Source organism: Delphinus delphis, chromosome 11 (genome assembly GCF_949987515.2).
Source record: "Delphinus delphis chromosome 11, mDelDel1.2, whole genome shotgun sequence".
Lineage (NCBI taxonomy): Eukaryota > Metazoa > Chordata > Mammalia > Artiodactyla > Delphinidae > Delphinus > Delphinus delphis.
Window position 1 is genome coordinate 24,825,885 of NC_082693.1, and position 22,897 is coordinate 24,848,781.

Genomic DNA, 22,897 nt, shown 5'->3' on the forward strand with positions numbered 1-22,897 from the left:
TAGGAAAATACAGAGGGTGGTCAGTGAGATTTTGGGGGGCTGGGAGTTGGGGTGGGATATTTTGTTGTTGAAGTAGAAGGAAGAGGGCTAGATCAGGTCAACAGGTGGTCTCTTCAATTTTTTGTTTGTTTTTAACCTTTGATACCTAATTTATTATTATGTTGCCAAAGAACCAGCAGGTGGCACTAAGAAACAATTTTACATGTGAAAATAAGGGATGTTTCCTAGGTGTATCAGAATGTAAATTTATGTCCTAAGAAACAGAAGGGCTTCAAATATCCTAGAAAATAAAAACCCTTTTGAGCATTTCATATGGACAGAATAATTAAAATCGAATTTTATTGCAGGGCAGGTAGTCTAATAGTCAACGAGAACAAAGCAGTGTTTTTGTATTAAATTCAAGCATCTTTTCATTCTTTACAAGTATTCATAACATGCCAACAGTATGTGGGGTACAAACCATAAAGAAAACAGAATTCCTGTCCAGTAAAGTTTTACATTAAATAAGGTAAAGTGCATTTTATATAGCACCTGTCCTATAAGGGTACTCTATCAATTATAATGGTATATTTTCTATAGTATGTATCACATAAAGAACAATGAAACAATTTAAGACTTTTTAATCGGCTGTAGAAAAGTATTTACCATCTGCCAGTAAATAGATTCAGAGGCAGGTTCTGCATCATTGTAGAGAACAGTTCATCATCATAGATTTATAAACTTGTATAAATGCTATTCAAAGGAGACTGTTGATCATTAAATCATCAAGGCCACTTCCTGCCACCTGGGGAGATTTTCTTAGCAATCTGATTATAAGAACCGGCAGATTTTACTGAATTGAGCTTGAAGATTTAGAGAAATGACAGCCCCAAAGTACAATGTAACTGTCAACGGTGTGAGCTTCCTGCCAAGCCCAGTGAGTTCTACTTTTGAGGCATTATTGGCGTGGTTGCCATTTAGCTTGATAGATAATATTATCTCATCTCCACAGAACAGGTTCTCTTTAATCTCGCTTACCAGTATCAACTAGGAAAACTCCATAGTTGTTGTGTAAGTCTGAGCTATCTGGGCAGTTCTTTATTCCAGCCTGGTATATTTCCTCAGCTTCCTTAAACCTCTCCTTTAAAACAGAACAAAGAAAAATACATGAGAAAGTTTTTTTAAAAAATCAACAATAAACTGAATAATGGAAGTGGGAAGAGCAGAAAATAATTTACTGAGCATCTGTTATGCAACAGGCGCCAAGATCAAACACTATGTTTGTTTTTTTTTTGCGGTACGCGGGCCTCTCACTGTTGTGGCCTCTCCCGTTGCGGAGCACAGGCTCCGGACGCGCAGGCTCAGTGGCCATGGCTCATGGGCCCAGCTGCTCCGTGGCATGTGGAATCTTCCCAGACCGGGGCACGAACCCATGTCCCCTGCATCAGCAGGCGGACTCTCAACCACTGCACCACCAGGGAAGTCCAAACACAATGTACTTTGAATTAAAGTCAGTGCCAACTGCACACATACCAAAGACTCATACTTGTGTTTAGCTCCTTCAGCGCAAACCAGCTGATGTTTACTAAGAAGCAGTATCTGGAAGGATTTGCCCTACAGTTGGAAAAAGCCTCAAAATGGATATTTGAATGGGATGCCCTCCACCCCAGTAACCCTCTGGACGAAAATACGTGTGATCCATTCATATAGGAATGCCTTCCGAGGTGGCAATCTCACTGGGAGATAGGGAGTCCTGGCTATTTGACACAGCTGCATTTGCATAGCTAGCTCTCTTACCTATATTGTATGATTTATTTGGGGAGGTTTTGGGGAAGGAAGTGGGAGGGGAGGCTGATGTTGATTATGGGAGGGGTTTGCCTTATCCTTTCTTTACTCTAAATATTTCTGTAGTCCACCAAACCATTCGTTACTTCCCTTATCACCCCGCCCTTTCCACCTCTGAGCTGTTCCCTCCAACAGGAATATAGGGCCCCTCAAAGGCACACCTCCAACTCCTCCCTTTGTGGCAAGGCCCAGATCAATTGCCACAGCCTCAGTGGATCTTTTTCTAGTTGTTTTGCTCTTCTACTCTAACAATCCACTTTAACACACTTCAATAATTCTGAATTCGTTTTTAGGCACATTTTCCACAACCATCTGAGATTGTCATGTCACACTTTCTTTTATAATGTATAAGGTAACACCTAATTAATGAATCAAATGAAATGAAATCACCCAGGTTCTAACAATTACTCACAAGTAAACCATTTCCTAGTTTCCTAGTACTGCTATGAAGGTCAGGTGAAAGGCAATGGTTTGGCATAAATCACAAAGCATCTTTTCCTTTCATGTGCTCTGATCATGGACACCGTCCATAATTTTATCAGAAGTTACTACTACTAAGCATTCAACCAGACACATGAAAAGAGAATGTACAGCATCATTTTTCTCAGACCTGACACCTTGAGTTTCTGAATAAAAATGTCCTGAGTGCTTAGCAATAAGTCAAGAAGCCTAAATCTGATTTGACTCAGAAAGGCGAAGACACTTGACTCTCTGTGGAATGACCAATGCCATCTCTTCAAATCCACATATTTAAGTACCATTTAGGGAACAAAGTGTGGTTTGAATTTGGCAAATTTCTCTTATTTGAATTACAAATCCATAGTCCAGCAAAAATGGATTTCCATGTTTCTAAAAGTGTGTTTTCCAGTTGCCAAGCTCAACAAACTGTCAAACTCAAAAGAAAATTAGAGATGAATGAAAAATCTCAAAATGTCTTCTTTCAATCTACTGAAGAAAAGAAAAACTTTCTGAAGGTATCACCCACTGTAGATCTAGCAAATCGGTGAGCATGCATGCGTGTGTATTAAATGGAGACAGGCGAGACACAAATTACCTAAGACTCCAATCGAAGTAATAGAGAGTACCATTGCATATTTATTCATTTACGCATTCATTCAGCGCATGTTTTCTGTAATTGCTATAGAAAGCATGGCATAGTAATTAAGAATTGGGCTGCTGTATGGAGGTTCCTCATAAAACTAAAAATAGAGCTGCCATACGATCCAGCAATCCCACTCCTGGGCATATATCCAGACAAAACTATAATTCAGAAAGATACATGCTGGGGCTTCCCTGGTGGTGCAGTGGTTAAGAATCCATCTGCCAGTGCAGGGGATGTGGGTTCAAGCCCTGGTCTGGGAAGATCTACTCTTATTACTACTACTAGGAGTAGTATTTCATGAGCACATTTAAAAATAGATGGCATTAGTGTCAAACACTAACACTGGTCAAATGGTAACACAAGAAACTCAAGATTTTTAGGAACTGATTAACTAGTTTAGGATTAGCCAGGGTATTTTTTTTTCTGGTTGCCTCTAAGAAATTGTTTATTGACCTCCATATCAGAAGATGATTAAGAAAAATTAAAAGGAAGAATACCCAAGTTAGTTATTTTTTTCTCATATGGAGTTAACTAAAGAGATTTGATGGGAAAGGAATTTGAAACTGTAGGCTAAAATGCCATGTGGACAGGGTTGTGATGCCTGACGTGGCCTCAGTAACAACGCCAGGGCACCTGAGCTCTAGAGCATCTGTATTTACCTCTTTACTACACTGCTCACATTGAGTTGTATTCCTTAGTTCATTTGTCTTTGAGCTCCTTAAATAGATGTATTTTGTTTTATTCAGCCCCATGTCTTTGGCATCTATCTCCCAGTGGTATAAGTAATAGCACCTCCCACATGTCAAGTATATAATGGAGACAGAAGAGTGGGTGAGACAGACAGTCCTGTCCACAAAGACAACGGAGAGGGATTCAGGCAAGGAGAAACTGATATACGGTGACAGTGTCACAAAAGGAGAAGCACAAGGTTCTTGGAAGGCAACCAGGAGTGATACCCAGACTGGTGTTTATATAGACAGATTCTCTACAACTGTCATAAACCAAATGCCTGGAAACACTGGCTACCATTAACACCAGCAGCTGTGTAATACAAAGATATGCATGAAAAAAATCTGCAGCTACTTGAGATCTTTAAAACATCCTTATAACCAAACTGTGGGAGAGTTGAAAGGTGTTTTTCCTGAAAGGAATAAAATTGACGTCCTCACATTCTAACTTGCTAAAGTCAGATACCACAGTTTTCGAGTGCATTTACTCTTATACCTGACTTAATTTTACCTTTTCCCCACATTCTTGTTGCTCCAGAATAGGCAAAGAGATCACCTTTTTCATCTAAAACCCATTTTGGGGTTTATGAGCTGGGTCTCCACAGGAATGCAATTTTCAAAGTCCAAAGAAGTAATGGGATTTAAAAGACCATCCATGTCTAGAGCAAGGAATCACATCCCATACCTTCGGTAACCCCCAAGGACAGTCTCAAGACTCTGGCTCTATGACAAATGTTTTCAATGTCTATCTTTCTTGTCCTTTCATTTGACTGTAAATTTCAAAGAATGATTAACTCCACTTATTAAAAAACTAAAGGGACCACCACTGCAGGAGACAAATACCTTCTAGATGTTTATTTAAAACAAATTCCACCTTCTCTGGAAGGGCAATGCATTTATCTTAAAAAGGAGTATCCTTAATCCCTGAAGTTCAATTTCATTTACCTCATCTGGCTAGATGTCCTGACCTAAGCGGATCACTCCCAGTCTCTACTGATTTGTGAGATCCAGAGGAAATGAATACGAGCTACTGATAGGACAACTTTAATTAAAAATGCTTGTGACCCAGAGAACGGTTCTGACAAATAATACTGTCACCAGAGTCCCCAACCAACCGCTGCCTCAACATGAAATCGGCCTTCGAGGGCAATGGTTAAAAATGGGCAGCACGCAGCCGTGGGCTTCTCTCCAAGGCTCAAAAGCATTTTCAGTGGGGTGGAAATGAAATGGGCCTCGCGGGATAGAGAAAACACCATCAACATCTCCATGTTTTACATGCTGTAATTACCGATATGGCATGTTTTTTACCTCAAGGAGGAGAAAGTGAAAAGTGAAAGATCTGAAAAAGGACGTTTGACTGTCATTTATTCTCTTGGGCCAACTGATACACTTGGAAAAGATTTCTTATAGTTCAAGTTGCAGCAACCAGGAGGACAAAGGGACATGGGCTCAATGCAGCAATCTTCAAACTTCTTGGTTTACACTCTAAAATGTACTGAGGACCCCAAAGAGCTTTGTTTATGTGGTCTACATCTATCAATGTGTACCATAACAGGAATGAAGCTGAGAAATTTTTATTTAATAAACTAATAAATAAACTAATATTTATTATTTATTTAGAATAATAAAAAATAACACATTTATAAGAAAATAACTATATTTTCCAAAGCCAAAAAAAATAGTGAGAATAGTGGCATTATTTTCTATTTTTCCAAGTCTTTTAAATGTCTGGCTTGATAGAAGACAGCTGGGTTCTTGTATCTATTTTTGTACTAATCTGTTTCTATATGTTTTTTAGTTGAAGTATGTGAAGAAACCTGGTCTCACACAGACATTCAGTTGGAAAGGGGAGAATATTTTCATACTCTTTTCATGACTGTGAATATATCATGTAGCCTCTAAAGAACCACTGTACACTGGGGAGAGAATGAGAGTAAAAAAAGGCAAATTACTTGTTAGTATTATAAAAACTGCACAGGCCTTCTTGGACCTCAGGTGTCCCCGGTCAACCCTTTGTGAACCACTGGCGTAATGAATGGCCTGTAACATATGTCCTTACTGTGTGGCAGATATAGGGTGTGATGTTCCATAGTGGTGAAAGACCTACAGAGATGGGGCTGGAAGGTTGTGCTCTGACATCATGGCCATGCGTCTGAGCTGCTTTCCATAAGTACTTTCACTCTGGCCAATGATACGAGCACACAGAGCTATCGTGTATCTCCCCATTAGCCAAATGACTATTACAAACCTGGGAAGTGTAGGACAACTGAATGTTTAAACTCATGTCAATGCCTTTGCTAAGCAACTCTTTAAGACACAGCGGCTCAAAACATAAAGCAAAGATGCCTGCTTTCTCATCCTTTCCTTTGCTTTTACTTTCCTTACAAAACAGTTCTTCCCCCATCAGTCATTGACATGGACGTTTACGAGAAACGTGCCGCCAACATTTGAAGTCTAATTCTCTTTCTCATTCAACTGAAATGAATCAATTAACTTGGCATTCCTCCTCACCAAGGACATGTTAGGTATTTCTAATCCTAAATTTTCTCATCGCCCAGCAGACTGTGATCAATATCACCCTGTGACAATTTAAGAAAGAAAGAAATGATCACTTTAAAGAAGAAATTCCAAGAATCATAAAATAAAAGCTAAAGAGCAAACACTATGACAAGCGTAAGCGACCACAGCTGTGTCACACTGTCAAGAGACCAGGAAGAGTGAGGGGAAGCTAAATTTACATAGAACTGCAGCTTTCTCCATCTCCAAACTCTTCTCATGCCCTTTTGTCCTCATTCTCTGCACTTTCAGGCACATGACTTTCCTCCCATAGGAGGAAGGGATCGTACTGTTCCCCACCCGACAGCCCTCAGGTGGTCTAATTCCTGTAGCCAGAAAGCTTTTCCTAATAATTTTAATCTTGTTGATATCTATAAGTTCTTAAGGTATCAGACTAAATATCACTCTTTGGCCAGCGCTCACTGCTCCCTGTATTAGGTTAGGTCCCTATAACATTCTCACTGGTACTCTATTCTCTTTGTCCTTTTGTCACAACTGGGTTAGACATTGGGGAAAGGGTGGTAATTCTTCACTTCAGAGTATCCTTACCTTTTAGACTCTAAGTTCCATGAGTTGAGGCTCATACCTTGCTACTTCAGCAATTTCTAATACTTGGTGATATCTAAATGTTCAATAAATATGTGCTGAATAATTTAATCGATAAATTATTACGGTAGGGTTCAGCGCAAGGTGACCTGACCACAAATGCGATGGTATATGTGCCTGAATCGACCCAAAAGATGGCACTTGTCAAAGAAGAGACACTGACCGTGGACCTCTCTTATTTTTGATCTATACTTCTAACTTATATTTTACTGTTCCAATTTTCTTTTCATTCTTGTATCAGGTGAAGTCATATCCCAAAATATATAAAAGAAAAATATTTTAAGTGTTATCAAATTAATTAATTGAGTTTTTCAATAGGCTATAAACCTGGGGTTAGCAATAATGTACAGTGGATCAAGTCATTATGTTAACTTCATTTCCTTTACTGCTAGTGTAATGCAAGCTATATAATCTATGGCAAGTGTAGGCTAGTTAAAAATGATGGTGGGCTTGTAAATGTTTACAATCCTATCTGTGAAGTTGGAGTACGGCCAGTTCTGAATGCTAATAGAAAACCAAAAGAGGCTAGTAAGCCAGAGACCAACCGTACTTCAAATCTAAGAGTTTATTTTCTGTCCTGTCTTCTTGACTTCTATGCTGCAGTAGACACAGAGGGGCAAATTTATTCTGGATCCTTTTATGTATCTAACATCTATGACAACTCATGTTATGAGGTTTCCTCTATCATTTTTCTTCCCCCCTCCCACCTGGCCCCTTGTATACCTAACCTCATTAACTACAGCCCCATTACCACAGTCCAATCATGGGACCCCAGCATCATACAGTGAAAGAGCAGTGGGGAAGGAATCGAGTTACCAGGCTCCAGTCTTGGTCCTGACACTAGTTATTTGTATGACCTTGAGCAGTACTTAATTCTGTGCAGCTCATATTTTTATCTACAAAATGAGAAGGTTAAAAATTCTTGAAGGTTTTCCTCCCCACACTACTCTTCATTTTCCCCTCAGAGGGATTACCTACTCATAATATGGACTCATTTATTTGAAGTCCTAAATCTATCTTTAGCCCTGATCTCTCCCACTGTCATCTGTCCACATGCTATTTCCATTTAAATGTTCCGCTAACATTCAAGACTTAGAGGCTGCACACTGCTGGTGGCACAGCATATTGGTACCACTCTTTTAGAAAGCAGTTTAGTAACACATCTCAAAAGTCATGAAATGCTGATACTCTTTGATATGGGAATTCAACTTCTAGGAATCTATCATTAGGATATGATTCAAAGTATTGTTTTAGGGCTTCCCTGGTGGCACAGTGGTTAAGAATCCATCTGCCAATGCAGGGGACACGGGTTTGAGCCCTGGTCCGGGAAGAGCCCACATGCCACGGAGCAACTAAGCCTGTGCGCCACAGCTACTGAGGCTGCGTGCCATAACTACTGAAGCCCACGCGCCTAGAGCCCGTGCTCCGCAACAAGAGAAGCCACCGCCATGAGAAGCCTGGGTGCTGCAACTAGTGAAAAGCCCGCGCTCAGCAATGAAGACCCAAAGCAGCCAAAAATAAATAAATAAATTAATTAAACAAACAAAGAAAAGTAACTTTTCATGAATTTGGAGTTCATCAATTTAGAAAAGGAATACAACTTGAAACTTTTGGATACAGTATTTACTAAAACAAACTGCTTTTCACAATATTAACAAGTTAATATTTTATTTGCATAGAAACCATAGCACTAATTAAAGTGGAGCCTTAAGTTATTCATGAAAATATTCATTAGCACTTGGTGTTACAGGGATAGTTTTAGACACTCTTAAAATGTTAGATCCATATAGCTATCAACTTTCAGATTTGGAAACTGAGGCTCAGAGACGTAAAGCACTCCTCACCAGAGTCTGTACAGGCAAGGAAGTGGGGTCTGTACATAAGTCTGTACTATGAAGTGGGGTCTACAATCAGGCTGCCGACCTGTTCACTGTCAAATGCTCCTAATAGCACAGCACAGGGGAACTGACCTCCAAAGTGCATTAAGTCCAGAGACGCTGTATGAATACCCACCTGCTTTATACAGTGAAGTACCCTGAGCCCTAGAGAAGGAACAGGCATACAAGGAAGACAAGGCTTTTCTTATAAAACTTGCAGTCTTGTGAGGAAAAATAAGCCTGACAAACTGTTTAAACTATAGTTCAGATGTTAATTCAAGAAATAAAAATATATGATTGGTTTGTGAGTTGATGCATGTTCCCAAAGATGTCACAGGAGCTCCGAGGAAAATCTAACAACTCCCATGTGATGGGGAGGTGGATGAGTGTTGGCGGAGGACGTGAAAGTTGAACTGAATCTTGAAATATGAGGATGATTTAGAAGGAGAGAAAGAAAAGACGGCACTATAGGAAGATGGAACTGTGTGAATGTCTGCAAAGAGCTCCCCCAAAACAACACACCGTGTCGTCACTGGTATTAGGTGAGTAACTTTGTCATTTACCTTCAGGGTAATTTGCATCAAGAAGAGCGCTTCAGTGTTCACTATCTGTCCCGCCAAGATGTGAAAAAAGATATGACTGGGAACTCAGTGCAATGCTTTATTTATTCACTTACAGAGAAACGGAGGCAGCTTTCAAAAATATAGAGCACAAATTGAATAAAATAAATTATTAAGAAAAATGATAAACCAAGTACAAGCAGCGCACACAGAAAAGCAGCCTATCCCATCCAGGTGGCGGTTAGTCGGAGGTGGGCCCAAGGGGGATGAAACTAGAACTGATTTTCTTAGCATTTGTAAGATCCTTCATGCATTAGATTAAAAATAAAGCAAAAAACATGTAATTCAGGAGAAGGCTGGCCGTTCCTAATACTGAGACATGACAGAAATTTCTCCCTCGAGTCCTCATTCAGAAGCCAGTGAACCACGTAACAGGTGTTGGCCTCAACCCCGCCCCAACCCTGCAGTTAGAAGTAGTTTCACCTGGCTGTCCTCACACTGTCCCTCAGTGAAGGACAAGGGCACGACGTGAGGTGCAGTTCCATTATGAAACAGCATGGTGGCCCACATGCCCAGCCCTACTTCAAATATGAGTAAAATCTAGATCACGTCCTGGATTGCAGGAGCTACATGGTCTTCAGTTCATATCCATTCATTTATTCACTCAGTATTTACTGCTTGCATACAACGTGACAGACATGGGGGGAAAGCCTTGAGTAAAAGAGACAGCCATTCTCATGGAGACTGGCTCGCGGAAATATTCTAGTGGTGGGAGAAAGATCACATGCAAATAGATGTATGTTAGACGGTGATAAATGCTCTGGGGAGAAGTCAGCCAGGGCCAGGAGACAGAGAAACATGTGGGACAGTGAGGGAGTTATTTTGAAAGGGTAATCACAGACAGCCCTCTGATATGGAACTATGTGGGCAGAAACCAGCATGAGACGAGGAAGGAACTCTGACGTCAGGCAGAACAGTGTTGCAGGCAAAAGGCACAGTTAGTGCAAAGGCCCTAACTTTGTGTGCGGCTTGTCTGAGTAGCTGCAAGACACCCAACCAGGCAGAGGCAGGGAGGGTCTTCCTATGAAAATGAAGGAGCCAGGATGAGGTGAGAAAAGAGAATAATGATGGAATCAACCTTTTCTTCAGGAAACTCCCACTGTGTCTGCTTCAACACAAGCCAAAGGCAGCTGAGGACTGCCGTGTATACCATAGAACACGGCGAGCGTCACTTCAGCTTAAACATTGTGCTAAAACAGGTATTAAAATCATCCACTACAGGGCTTCCCTGGTGGCGCAGTGGTTGAGAGTCCGCCTGCCGATGCAGGGGACACGGGTTCGGGCCCCGGTCCGGGAAGATCCCACATGCCGCGGAGCGGCTGGGCCCGTGAGCCATGGCCGCTGAGCCTGCACGTCCGGAGCCTGTGCTCCGCAACGGGAGAGGCCACAGCGTGGAAAAAAAAAAAAAAAAAAATCATCCACTACAGACACAGGCTTTTGTCTAAAGTCCACCTACACTATATGGAGAATATTAGAGCAAGACAACTAGACTTATCATTTCTGACACTTAAATATTCATTGAGTGTCCTAACTTTGTTTCCTGGTGAAACCTCCAAAGTTTTTGAAACGCAAATTGCACCCCTCTGTACCTGACATGCAGCATCAAAGCATTCATTATATTTAAGCCAATGCTGCAGGGCATCTTTCAAAGGTGCTAAGTTTAATTTTAAAGACAATCTGGCAATTGTGTGGATAGCAGAATCTACCTTCTATTGTGGGCACTTATGTGTGTCAACGAAACTATATCGTCAATTTAGAGAAGACAACTTATATTTGTTTTCCCCACAGCAGGGGGCATGCATCCAGGACACCAAAAGTGGGATCAAATGGTTTAGACACAGTGAGAAGAATGAGGGGGAATCAAAATACCCCTCTGCTTTACGCCGTGAGAAATGTTCTCTCTTAGGAGCCTGTCCTACAAGACTCTGTGATCTTCTAACAGTTATAAGACATAGGATCTATAAGATTATTGGTAATTGGTTCCATAATGAGTTCAGAGATCTTAGACCATTAGCAATTCCCCAGAAAAATATAAGTGAGTAGTAATAAAACCAGCAAATACCATGTATTGTTCTTGTTAGATTTTGTCCCAAAGTGATGGAGAATATAGCAACGGCCTATATAATGGACCATCTTTGTCTAGAGGCCACCTACATACACAAAGAATACTGGAGTGAGAAAACTAGGTTTGTAATTTCTATCAAGAAGAAAACTGACATAGAGATCAGTTGTCTAATATGAGCTTACAAGTTAAATGATACATATAAAAATCTGTGTAATATTAATTTATATATTCAACAGAAACATTTAAAAATATTATGTGAAACTAAATGGTAACAATTACCTGCTCAGCCAGTAATGAAGCTAAGCTTGAATATGCATCTGCAAACTCGGGACCATATTTAATGGAATCTTTCAGTAAGATGATAGCCTCTTCCTTTTTCTCCTGAGACCTATAGGTTATAAGAGGGTAAAAAAGAACACCTTTTAATAAAACTTTAAATCCGCTGATTAGACTTGAAAATCTCATTTCTTTTAGCAAAGATTAACGGATTCACTCTGATTTTACTGCAAATAAATTACATTAGACTTCCTCCAGGTGCTAATAAGTTTCTGTCTCTGAATTCTCAATGGAAAGAGATGTTAAGATATAAATGACACTGCAGGTTATTCACTGATTTCTCTACCTTCCATTTCTCGCTGTGTGCTCTTGAGAGTTTTATTTAAAAATGTACAAGTTTATTAAGCAGAAAGTTTGACCTTCAGAGGAGCAATTTTGGGCACATGACCTGGGTGGCATGGGAGCCAGTTTTCAACCATGTGGAGGATGGTTTGAACCCCTGCAGTACTAACTGCACCTCTGCAGGCTGGCTCCTAATGGGGTCTGAGCCACCTATCAGCAACAAGCCAGCCAAACTTCCCACGTTCGTCTTTGCTTTTCTATCAAGAGAGATACCTTTTACACATAATTTGTGAAATTATAAGATACTGTGACTACTGGCTGGCAAAGAATGATCAGCTCTTTTATCCTCATATTTTTATTAAAAATCGGGCTGATGATCTTCATTTTAGTCTTCTCCCAGTGATTATATATATATATTTTTTTCCTGCGGTACGTGGGCCTCTCACACTGTCGTGGCCTCTCCCGTTGTGGAGCACAGGCTCTGGACGCGCAGGCTCAGTGGCCATGGCTCACGGGCCCAGCCACTCCGCGGCACGTGGGATCTTCCCGGACTGGGGCACGAACCCGTGTCCCCTGCATCGGCAGGCGGACTCTCAACCACTGCGCCACCAGGGAAGCCCCCGGTGATTACATTTTTTATTTAAAGAGAACTCAAGGCTTCAAAGTTGTTACCACTATTTTGGGTGAAAGTTCTCTTTCCTGTTAGTGTCATGGGGAAACACTGTGTCATTAGCCTGATATCAGTATCCCTGAAGCCAAAAATGTACGCTGGCAGTGATCAACTTTGCCATCAATACAATTCCACATACACTGACCACTTGCTAAATGCTAGACATTGTAATTGGCTAAAGAGGTGGAATGAAGAATAGAACCACTGGAACTACGGAGGGCACACAGCCTAAGGGTCCCCCAGCTTTATGAGTTACCAATACTGAACTGTGTGCTTATGTTTTTACTACGTAGGGTCAACAATCATTTATTCAACAATGAATATGTACCAAATGCTCTGGTCAATTTTCACATAACATCATTAATTTAATTCTCACAGCAATCCCAGGCAGCAGGTGTTACTGTCCAATTATACTCATTTTTCTAATGAGAAAAATTTGGATTCAGAAAAGTCAAGTGACTCATCATATTTCCATAACTAGTGTTCTGAGTCAAGATCTGGTGCTCTTCCATCACACTATACTTGCTTATTCTAACTACTTAGAAATCCACCTCCTATGAGCTTGATGCCCGAAGTGTGAACCATGGACCAGTAATCATCAACATCACCTAGGAGCTGGTTAGCAGTACAGAGTCTCAGGCCCCATGTGGACCTAAAGAATCAGACCCTGAATGTTAAAAAGATTCTCAGGTAATTTGCACTCACATTGAGATTTTAGTAGCACGGCTCCCTGAATTATCAAAGGCAGCTGAGAGTAGCTCCTGCTATACAGAACCCCTGTGTAGGGCTTCAGGCTCTACAGGATGAAGATCTATAGGGGAAAACTAGTATTGACTCCATACGTTTGAGTTCCAATTACTAGAAGCAACAGGTTACAAGACGATTTTACGTAGAAGACAGTCTCCTCTCACAGACCTTGAAAAAAAGGTCATGTTTCCAGCAGAGGCATTGCATTCAATGTCTCTCTTGCATTCAATACACTATTCAATGTAGCAAACGTGAAAACATTTGTCATTGCATTAGCTATTTCCCAGGGGAGGTGGCTGTCCACACTATTCTCTCCTTAATGGGGTATAGCTAACTCAAACTCTGGCTCCTCTCGATACATAGTCCTGCCCTTGATATCAAGGTGTAACATCTGTGTCGTTAAGTGGCTCATCTTTGGGATGTGGCTTTAAAGTGGTGCGGTTATAAGAAACTGGCATTATAGCTCTCTCAGTGCTGCTTTCTTGTCAATTCATTCATTTAGTTGACATTCAGAGTGTCTGTAAAACTCTATGGAAGACCACTATGTTTACATATGCTTGCGTTTCTAAAATATACCTTGAAGTAATTCTTTCATGGGCACATGTTTTTAAATGAAAACTGCTTTTTTTTTTTTTAACATCTTGTAATTGCTTTACAATGTTGTGCTAGTTTCTGCTGTATAACAAAGTGAATCAGCTATACATATACATATATCCCCATATCCCCTCTGTCTTGTGCCTCCCTCCCACCCTCCCTATCCCACTCCTCTAGGTCATCACAAAGCACTAAGCTGATCTCCCTGTGCTATGCTGCTGCTTCCCACTAGCTATCTATTTTACATTTGATAGTGTATATATGTCAATGCCACTCTCTCACTTCGTCCCAGCTTACCCTTCCCCCTCCCCATGTCCTCAAGTCCATTCTCTACATCTGCGTCTTTATTCCTGTCCTGCCCCTAGGTTCATAAGAACCTTTTTTTTTTTAGATTCCATATATATGTGTTAGCATACATATATAGTATTTGTTAGTATTTGTTTTTCTCGTTCTGACTTACTTCACTCTGTATGACAGACTCTAGGTCCATCCACCTCACTACAAATAACTCAATTTCGTTTCTTTTTATGGCTGAGTAATATTCCATGGTATATATGTGCCACATCTTCTTTATCCATTCACCTGTCGATGGACACTTAGGTTGCTTCCATGACCTGGCTGTTGTAAATAGTGCTGCAATGAACATTGTGGTACATGTCTCTTTTTGAATTATGGTTTTCTCATGGTATATGCCCAGTAGTGAGATTGCTGTATCATATGGTAGTTCTATTTTTATGAAAACTTACTTTTAATCCTGGTAATTTAACTATTGGTTTCATGGTTAGAAGAAGTCTTCCTCCAAGGATTTCGTAAATCTTTATTAACATTAATTTGGAAATTTTCCCAAAATCCAAAGGAAGATACAGATTTAGGAAACTGAGTCTGAAAATTAAGCCCCTCAGGACATAATTTAGCTTGGATATTCTTTAAAATCAGCAGAGAAAAAGCCACAACAATTTGATAGCAAAGAGTTAATGATTTTCATTTGTTATGACTCACATCATTTAGAATGACAGCTTAATCTTTCATATATAAACTCAGTGAGGTTAATTACCACTTACTACAGTGAGTGAATCTAAATACTTGAGGTTGTCCATTCACATTCATGTGACATATTGGAAAAGTTAGCATCAAAGTTATGTACAGGGAACTCGAATTCTTTATGAAAAACTGTACCTCTATTAATCTCTTGAGAGACTGACTTGATATACTTTTTTTAAAAAATAAATTTATTTTTGGCTGTGTTGGGTCTTCATTGCTGTGTGTGGGCTTTCTCTAATTGTGGCGAGCAGGGGCTACTCTTTGGTGCGGTGCATGGGCTCTAGGTGTGCGGGCTTCAGTAGCTGTAGGCACGCGGGCTCATTAGTTGTGGCTTGCAGGCTCTAGAGTGCAGCCTCAGTAGCTGTGGCGCACGGGCTTAGCTGCTCCGCAGCAGGTGGGATCTTCCCAGACCAGGGCTGGAACCCATGTCCCCTGCATTGGCAGGTGGATTCTTAACCACTGTGTCACCAGGTAAGTCCCTGACTGATATACTTTCAAAAAACATCTCATCATGTAATTTCACATGGTATGTAACTATTACGAGATGCAAAAACTGGGGCAGATGAGATTTTTCCTCTTAGCTCTGCACTCTTGGATGACTCTGCTTTTCCCTGGGAGCCTTTGAAAGTCATTAGAGCCCAATAGGGGTCAGGCACATGCCAAGTTGACAGATATTTTTAAATGTTTTTTTAAGAAAGCCCAAGAAATGGATAAGTGGTAAATTTATTGTTGCTGTTTATGTTTCTGAAAGGAAGAGGAATAGCAGGGAAGGTATATTTCTTCTGTGGTTTCTCTTTTGCTCACCCTTTGGTAGGAGTTTATGAAATTGGTGTGGTTTTGACACAATAACTTACAGCAAATAATCACCTAAATAGAACCTTCCTTGACCATATAGTAACGGAATTACCACATGAGAATTGAACTTCATTGCAACCTGTTTCTGAATTCAATAGCATCCTTTCATATCTGCATTATGGCCCATGTTTCTTTGCTAATTATCCCATATTCAAAAACAAGGGCAATATTCCTACAATTCTATTGGATTATTGCAGCCTAGAGTGCATCTTACTGAGTTGTGCTTGCTAACAGCTTAGTTCACACCCTGTTTCTAGTTCCCTCTTTCTCCTCCTTCTATTTATAGACAACTAAAAGATACATTTTTTTCTAGAGCACTGCTCTCAACACATTCCCTTATATAAAAATCTTCATTAATGCCCTACTGCTTACAGATAGACTCTTAGTTTAAAACCCTCTGTAGTATGGTCCTGACCAATATTCCAAACGTACCCAGTGGTGTGGACGAGTGGGTACTAGTCCAGCCAGATTGAGTGGCCTTTGGTATCTATTCTACAGAACCTAAGAGATCAGTACTCCACTGTTTCTCTGCCCTCACTGTAGGTTTAAAATCACTTGAGGTGCTTTTGTAAAGGCCTTAGTGTTCTGAGGTTGGGCCTTTTAATAGCTCTGATGATCCCCTTATCAGAGCTCCTAACCATGCAACACAATCAAAAACCATATAGATGCTACTTTTCTTAAATTTTGATTTTCTTTTTGAGCCTCCATTAAGAAGAAAAGATAGCGGAATCGCTATTAAAAGCCTTGTTCTGGCCTCCAAGGGGGCAGCCGCCCTTTGTTCTTCAGCTCAACATTCTGAGCAGTAACTGGGCTTGAGCCCACTGGGCTTCTGCAAGGCCCTGGCACAGCACCTGAAGGGCTGCCCCAGTGCCTTCAGCGGGGGGGTGGGAGTCTATCAGTGAGGGCGCCACACAGGTAGGTTTTTAAAGCTTCAGGTTTCACAGTAGTTGTCTGCTGAACATTTACTCTCTGCTAAAGACAGAGTTAAGTGATTCCTTTGCATTATTTAATTCCCATTAAGCATTATGAATTATGCAAAATTATCTCCATTATAAAGATTTAGAAAACAATACTAGCAACCACCACCCCAACAAAAATAAAAACCTGAGATTTGGAGAGCTCACACGATTTGTCCTGACCACACAGCTACTATACCACTAGGATTCGAATATGCAACTTCAACTCTCGCGTGTTCCATCATCAGGCCATGATTGGCCTTTCTGCCTCCACTCTGTTAAATGGCATGTGCTCTGTCTGTGACCATTACTAAGTTGTAAGCTCTTTCATAGGCAGAACCCATATCTTATTAATCTTACTTCTTTTATCCCAGAGACTAGTACAGTGATCTGCCCAAATAGAAATTCAATAATCGCTAAATTATTTTTTTAAAACCATGGTTTTAATATTTTCTTTATTCCTAGATCTTCGTAAATCTCCTTAAATAAGCTTTCTTTTTAAATAACAGAGGAGAATGATATATTTCTCTATTTTATATTTCTGTTTCTACAGCTTTTTCAATATTGTAGAAGCGATTCTAGAAAAAGAGAAGCGTCCCAAGCCTTAGACTCATAAGAAAATTACAAGTATAGCTTCCATTTATTGAGCACTTCTTATTTAGCAGGCACTGTTAAGCAGCTTCTCCAGCTTAACTCTGAAGAGTAGCTAAAAGCACAGATTCAAAAGCCAGAATGACTGGGTTATGACTCCATCTCCACTATTTCCTAACTGTGCTCCCTTAGGCAAATTGTCCGCCCTGAGTCTCTGGCACACAGTAGGTATTATATATTTTGGCTTTTAGTAGCTCATTTAATGTTTCTAAAATCACCCATTAAAACCTATATTCCCCCCCACCACTTTTATTTATTTATTTTTAATTAATTAATTAATTTGTTTTTTTTTTTGGCTGCGTTGGGTCTTCGTTGCTGTGTGCGGGCTTCCTCTAGTTGCCGCGAGCGCGGGCTACTCTTCATTGCGGTGCGTGGGCTTCTTACGTGGGCTACTCTTGCTGCGGAGCATGGGCTCCAGCAGTTGCGGCTCGCGGGCTCTAGAGCGCGGGCTCAGTAGTGTGGTGCACGGGCTTAGCTGCTCTGCGGTATGTGGGATCTTCCTGGACCAGGGCTCGAACCTGTTTCCCCTGCATCGGCAGGCAGATTCTTAACCACTGCGCCACCAGGGAAGTCACCTCCTCCTCACACACACACTTCTAAAAATGTGGCGTTTTTGAAATTCCTTCTAAAGTAATATATCAGTACTTTCACATTTCAAATTATTCATGAGAAATTTAAGTTAGATGTTAGAGTGATTTTTCCTGTGTCTGGTCTTATACCATAATGGATTTTGGGTGTAAAAATCATCATTAAATACACAACTGAGGGCTTCCCTGGTGGCGCAGTGGTTGAGAGTCTGCCTGCCGATGCAGGGGACGTGGGTTCATGCCCTGGTCCGGGAAGATCCCACATGCTGCGGAGTGGCTGTGCCCGTGAGCCATGGCCGCTGAGCCTGCGCGTCAGGAGCCTGTGCTCCGCAACGGGAGAGGCCACAACAGTGAGAGGCCCACGTACCGCAAAAACAAACAAACAAAAAATACACAACTGAATAGCACTGCACTAAACGTAAAATAACCCAGTAATAAGCAGAGTGAAAACCCCTAAAAACCTCATTCTAAGGCAAATGTCAAGCTGAGGAGGCCTAAACGGCAGACTGATAGTTCAGAATCCACTCAGCTGCTATTAGAGCCACACAAAGGAGTAGGTCTTCGTTTTGCAGGGGTGATGGCTAAAGGTGAATATTTAAGCAAGAAAGAATTAGGAGCAATTTTGAACCTCTTTTTCAGCCACGCCAGGAAAGCTTCTTAGAAAAGAAAGTTTTAAGCAGTTATTTCCATGTAAAAAGGAATAACAAGAGAGGCAGAAAATTTCAAATAGACTTTACAAAATTCTTAATAATGGGAATTACCTTTGTATTCTGACAGTACAGATCACCCCTGGGCCAGCATTAGACAGTATTAAAACTCCCTAATGCATTCTTTTGGCTCTATAACAGGCAGTTCAGTGAAATCCAAAGCCCATTATCAATGTAAGCCCCCTCTATATAGGAATACTCTGTTAGCCATTTAGACTGAATTGACAAGTCAATTCAAAAGGGGGAAAATATGAAAATAACATCTTCCTCTGAATTCACCAAGCATGTGATACAGGTAACCAAGTCCACAGGTTGTTTTTCTGAATTCCAGAGAAAAAGCTTGAAGTACGTAGCTCATAACAGGTGAATAAATTGACAAAATGAAGCCTCAGTACATCACCCGTCCAATTAGGCACGGGCACACCTTTTGTCTGGAGTCACAGAAAGGAACACTCTGAGATCCTCTGGAAACTCATGTCACACTCAGGACACTGAAGTCTGTCTGAGCTTCTGTGAAGGATTCAGCAGACACTGATGGAACTATTAGAGATCCCTGGGTAGATGGGAGAAGCAGGGAGGAGTGAAGCGCTCCTGGGTTAGGAAATATTTATTGCCTCTCTGCATCCTGAATGTCTTCATCTGCCAAAGAAAGTCACCAGCCGATGATCGACAATCCTCCATGACCTAAAGTATTCTATCTTCACTTTTTCCTTAGATCAACTGTTCTCAAATTTTAGTGCTTAAGAATCATTCAGTGTTTGATAAAATGTAGGATCCCAGGCTTCATAAGATTCAGTAGGTCTGAGGCAGGGCCAAAGAATCATTATTCTTAAAAATCTTAAAAAGCCCCTCAGGTGATTCTGGTGAGGGTGGTCTTCAGCCTCTGCTTTAGAAACTCTGCCCTGGTTACTATGTGGGGTCTGCCTGATCAGTTGTTCCTTGATATAAGACTAACATGTAACAGGATGAGGAAAGGTAAAAGGAGAAAGAAGACTTTCTGGAACAATCGGAGCCAAAGAGAAGGGTCACAGTGGCTGGTTGATTTGCCCGGATGGGCGATACTTCTGGACGCCAGGTGATGTGGGGAGGCTTCAGTGGAGGTGCCTGGAGGGTGACGCTGCAATTGGAAGAGGCAGTTTTCTCTCTCGTAGAAGCTCTGTGGTGAATGCCCGCTTTTGTGCATCCAAGTCTTAGTGCTGGTGTTAGCCATATAGGCATCAACAGAAGTAAAAATCTCCTAATATTCTGCAAGCAAAACTCTGCTCCCTTAAGTCTCCCCCGGGAATTTCCAAAAGGCTAAACTTCCTGAGAAGGGGTCCCTGGGACCAATAACATCTTCCTCATTGAATTCGTAAGAGAAGCATTAAGTAGAAATTAGATCTTGTTCATAATATGCAAATTTCGGCATTCAACATTTGTAGTTTCCCAGGGAATTTTCCCTTTGGTTATACAGCAGTGGGGCTGTTTTTCTCGTGTGTTAAGTAACAACATTTGCCTCATCTCACTTTCCTGGCTCGGTCTCACTGACAGATAGTTAGAAAAAGCAAATTTTCTAAAAGCAATTTTTAGAAAATTCAGCACATTTTCGTTTAGTAATTAAGGACCGGTTAAGTTTGTCAATTTAGAAAACTTTCTGGATTCCTGTGTACAATCTCATGACACATCATTTAAACTGAAAGCAGATGCTTGCTTTGAAAGAGTATTGACATTTTGGGAGAATCTGGGAAATGCAATAACAGAAATAAATGGATTTGGCAATCCCCTTGGCAGTAGTAAAATTTCCTATTAACCAGTGTGAACTTGGAATGCTGGGCAGTCTCTTAACTACCATTCCTTTGTTGGGGTGTATTGTTATTGTTGGATTCAGAAATAATGTCTCTCACAAAGGGAAAAGACTTTGATTTGGGGTGGGGAAGGGGGTGCTGATAGACTCTACCAGCTCCTCGGAAAAAACTGAATTGTGAAAGTCAAATTTTGAATGTCTGACTAAGGCTATCTTTTCAGAGCACATGTTTTTCTGTGGCTCTACTGTCTTTCCTAGTAGAAGGAAAAGAAGAAAACTGGATCCTACCCTGAGTAGCCTCTTTTATGTTTTAGTTTACTGGGCGATGCAATGGAAACCTAGTTTACAGGCCCTTGCCCTAGTGTTTCTGCTTGATTCTTTATGGAAGCCACATAGGAGAACTGTCTGGAGGACAGGTTCATGTTATGTGCTGGTGAAGACCGCAAAGCCACACTCACTATAGTTAGAATTATGAGTAGATCCCCTGCAATCCCCCCTCCCTCTCGCAGTGGGTTTGCAGGGCGAGTCAGGTCACTCACCGGAGAACAATGGGAGGCAGTCGGGTGCCTGCCACGCCCTGTGTGGGGTGCCCGGCCTTTAACACCTCTCTCCCCAGCTGAAAGCTGAGGAAGGGAACGGTGGACAGTTCTGACGCTGTCTCGTCACACAGCTGCAGGCACAGAGACAGAACTCACACAAAGACCTCACACAGGGGCTGGCACAGAGTAGGTCCTGAGGAAAGGTTCTTCCTGAGTCCCCTCCTCCCTTACTCCTTTGGCACTTGAGGTCTTCATCTGCTCGGTGAGGTCCCTGCCCTGGACCCCGGCAGCAGAACGCTTGCCCACCGATGGCCTTGCTCCTGCACCACGTGTGCATGGAGGTGGGCTGGGAGGGGTGGGAGGACGAGTCCCAAGCCAGCAACTCTTCAAAGCACACAAAATATTTATGCCAAGCTTTTCCGTGATTTGAAGGAAAGCGTAGAAACCATGTCCCCAGGTTGGGACCTGGAAGAGAAGGCAGCTGAGACTAGCCTGGTTTAGCCAGGATTCACCTACGCCATAGATAAAGAGTCATTTTGATGATGCAGTGGAATGCACGTCCCTGGCTTTGGCTCAGGCGGGTTGCTGTCTAAATCCCAGCTCTGCCCTCACCAGCTGTATGACTTGGGTTAGATGTTCCACCTCCATGAGCCTCAGTGGCCGAATCTGTGAAAGGTGCACATTAATCCCTCCAGGCTCCTGTAATTGTGGGATAGACACGCAAGGGCATCGTGCTTAGCAGAGCATCGTGCGCGTGGGGTGATGCAGTCCCTGGCAGCTCCCTGGGCTCCTTCCCCTCTCCAGCTGGAGTCTCATCTGGATTTTCTACCTGAAGCCTCACTGATTTCTCAGCAAAGGCAGGATACTGCTCCAAGGTAATATTGCCTGGGCAAAGAAAAGGGACTTCCAAATTCCTTTCTGACCTTCCATTTACATTTCAGTAAAGAGATTAGAACCTTGGAGTCATGGTTGAAACCATAGATTCCTGCAGCTAGACAGCTTTACAGAATCCCCTGGTCCCGTCTCTTATTTTGAAGAGAAGGAAACTGAGTCTCAAGGAGGTTGAATATTGCCTGAAACTGTTCAACAGCAGGAAAAGAAAATGTGTTGCCTCCTTCTGATGTATTATTAACTTTATACTAAGAAGATGAGCTTCAAATTGAAGTGAGGAATTATGCCCCTGGACTAGTAATAATTAATAATAACTAAGGCTTATTTCATCTTTATTGGGGGCTAGGAACTATGTTAAGTACTTACACGCATTCTCCTGTTTAGGACTCATGGAGGACCTGGTTACTAGTACTATTTTTACTTTATAAGTGAGTGATTGGAGCCATTGCAAGATCCAGTTGTTCTCCCAAGGTCACACACTGCTATGTGGTAGAGCTGAGATCCAAACTCACTAAGCTCCACGACTCCTATTCCTGAAGACAGCATGGGGAGACAGTCAGCGTGGCCGCGGGATGTAACCGAATGGCTGGCTCTAGAGGTCCCACTTCACAGCTCGTGTCACATGACCTCCCTCACCGTCCCCGGAGCTGTAACAGGGGAGTGAAGGTGCCTGCCCTCCACAAACACTCAGTGGGCAGGTTCATGAGACGTGAGGAGGTGCTTTGTAATTTGTCATTCAAGTGTTACTGTCCTTTTCACTTGGAGGAGGAGAGGTGGCAGAAAGGTTGAGGGCAGTCAGCCCTGCAGTGGTGGCACCACAGGAAAGCACCAGGGTGGGCCCTGTACGACGGAGGGAGGTTGGCAGAATTAGTAAGGAGTC

At 41.7% G+C, this 22,897-nt stretch overlaps 1 protein-coding gene across 1 annotated transcript in view; it reads right to left on the reverse strand.

Moving 5' to 3' along the window:
* TMTC1 (transmembrane O-mannosyltransferase targeting cadherins 1) overlaps positions 1-22,897 on the reverse strand; it is a 257,619-nt gene that overhangs the window by 18,180 nt on the left and 216,542 nt on the right. The window contains exons 13-14 of the mRNA XM_060024531.1: positions 11,658-11,766; positions 1,018-1,120 (exon numbers count right to left, since the gene is read on the reverse strand). Of these exons, the coding sequence (XP_059880514.1) occupies positions 1,018-1,120; positions 11,658-11,766 (212 nt within the window). The remainder of the gene's footprint in view (positions 1-1,017; positions 1,121-11,657; positions 11,767-22,897) is intronic.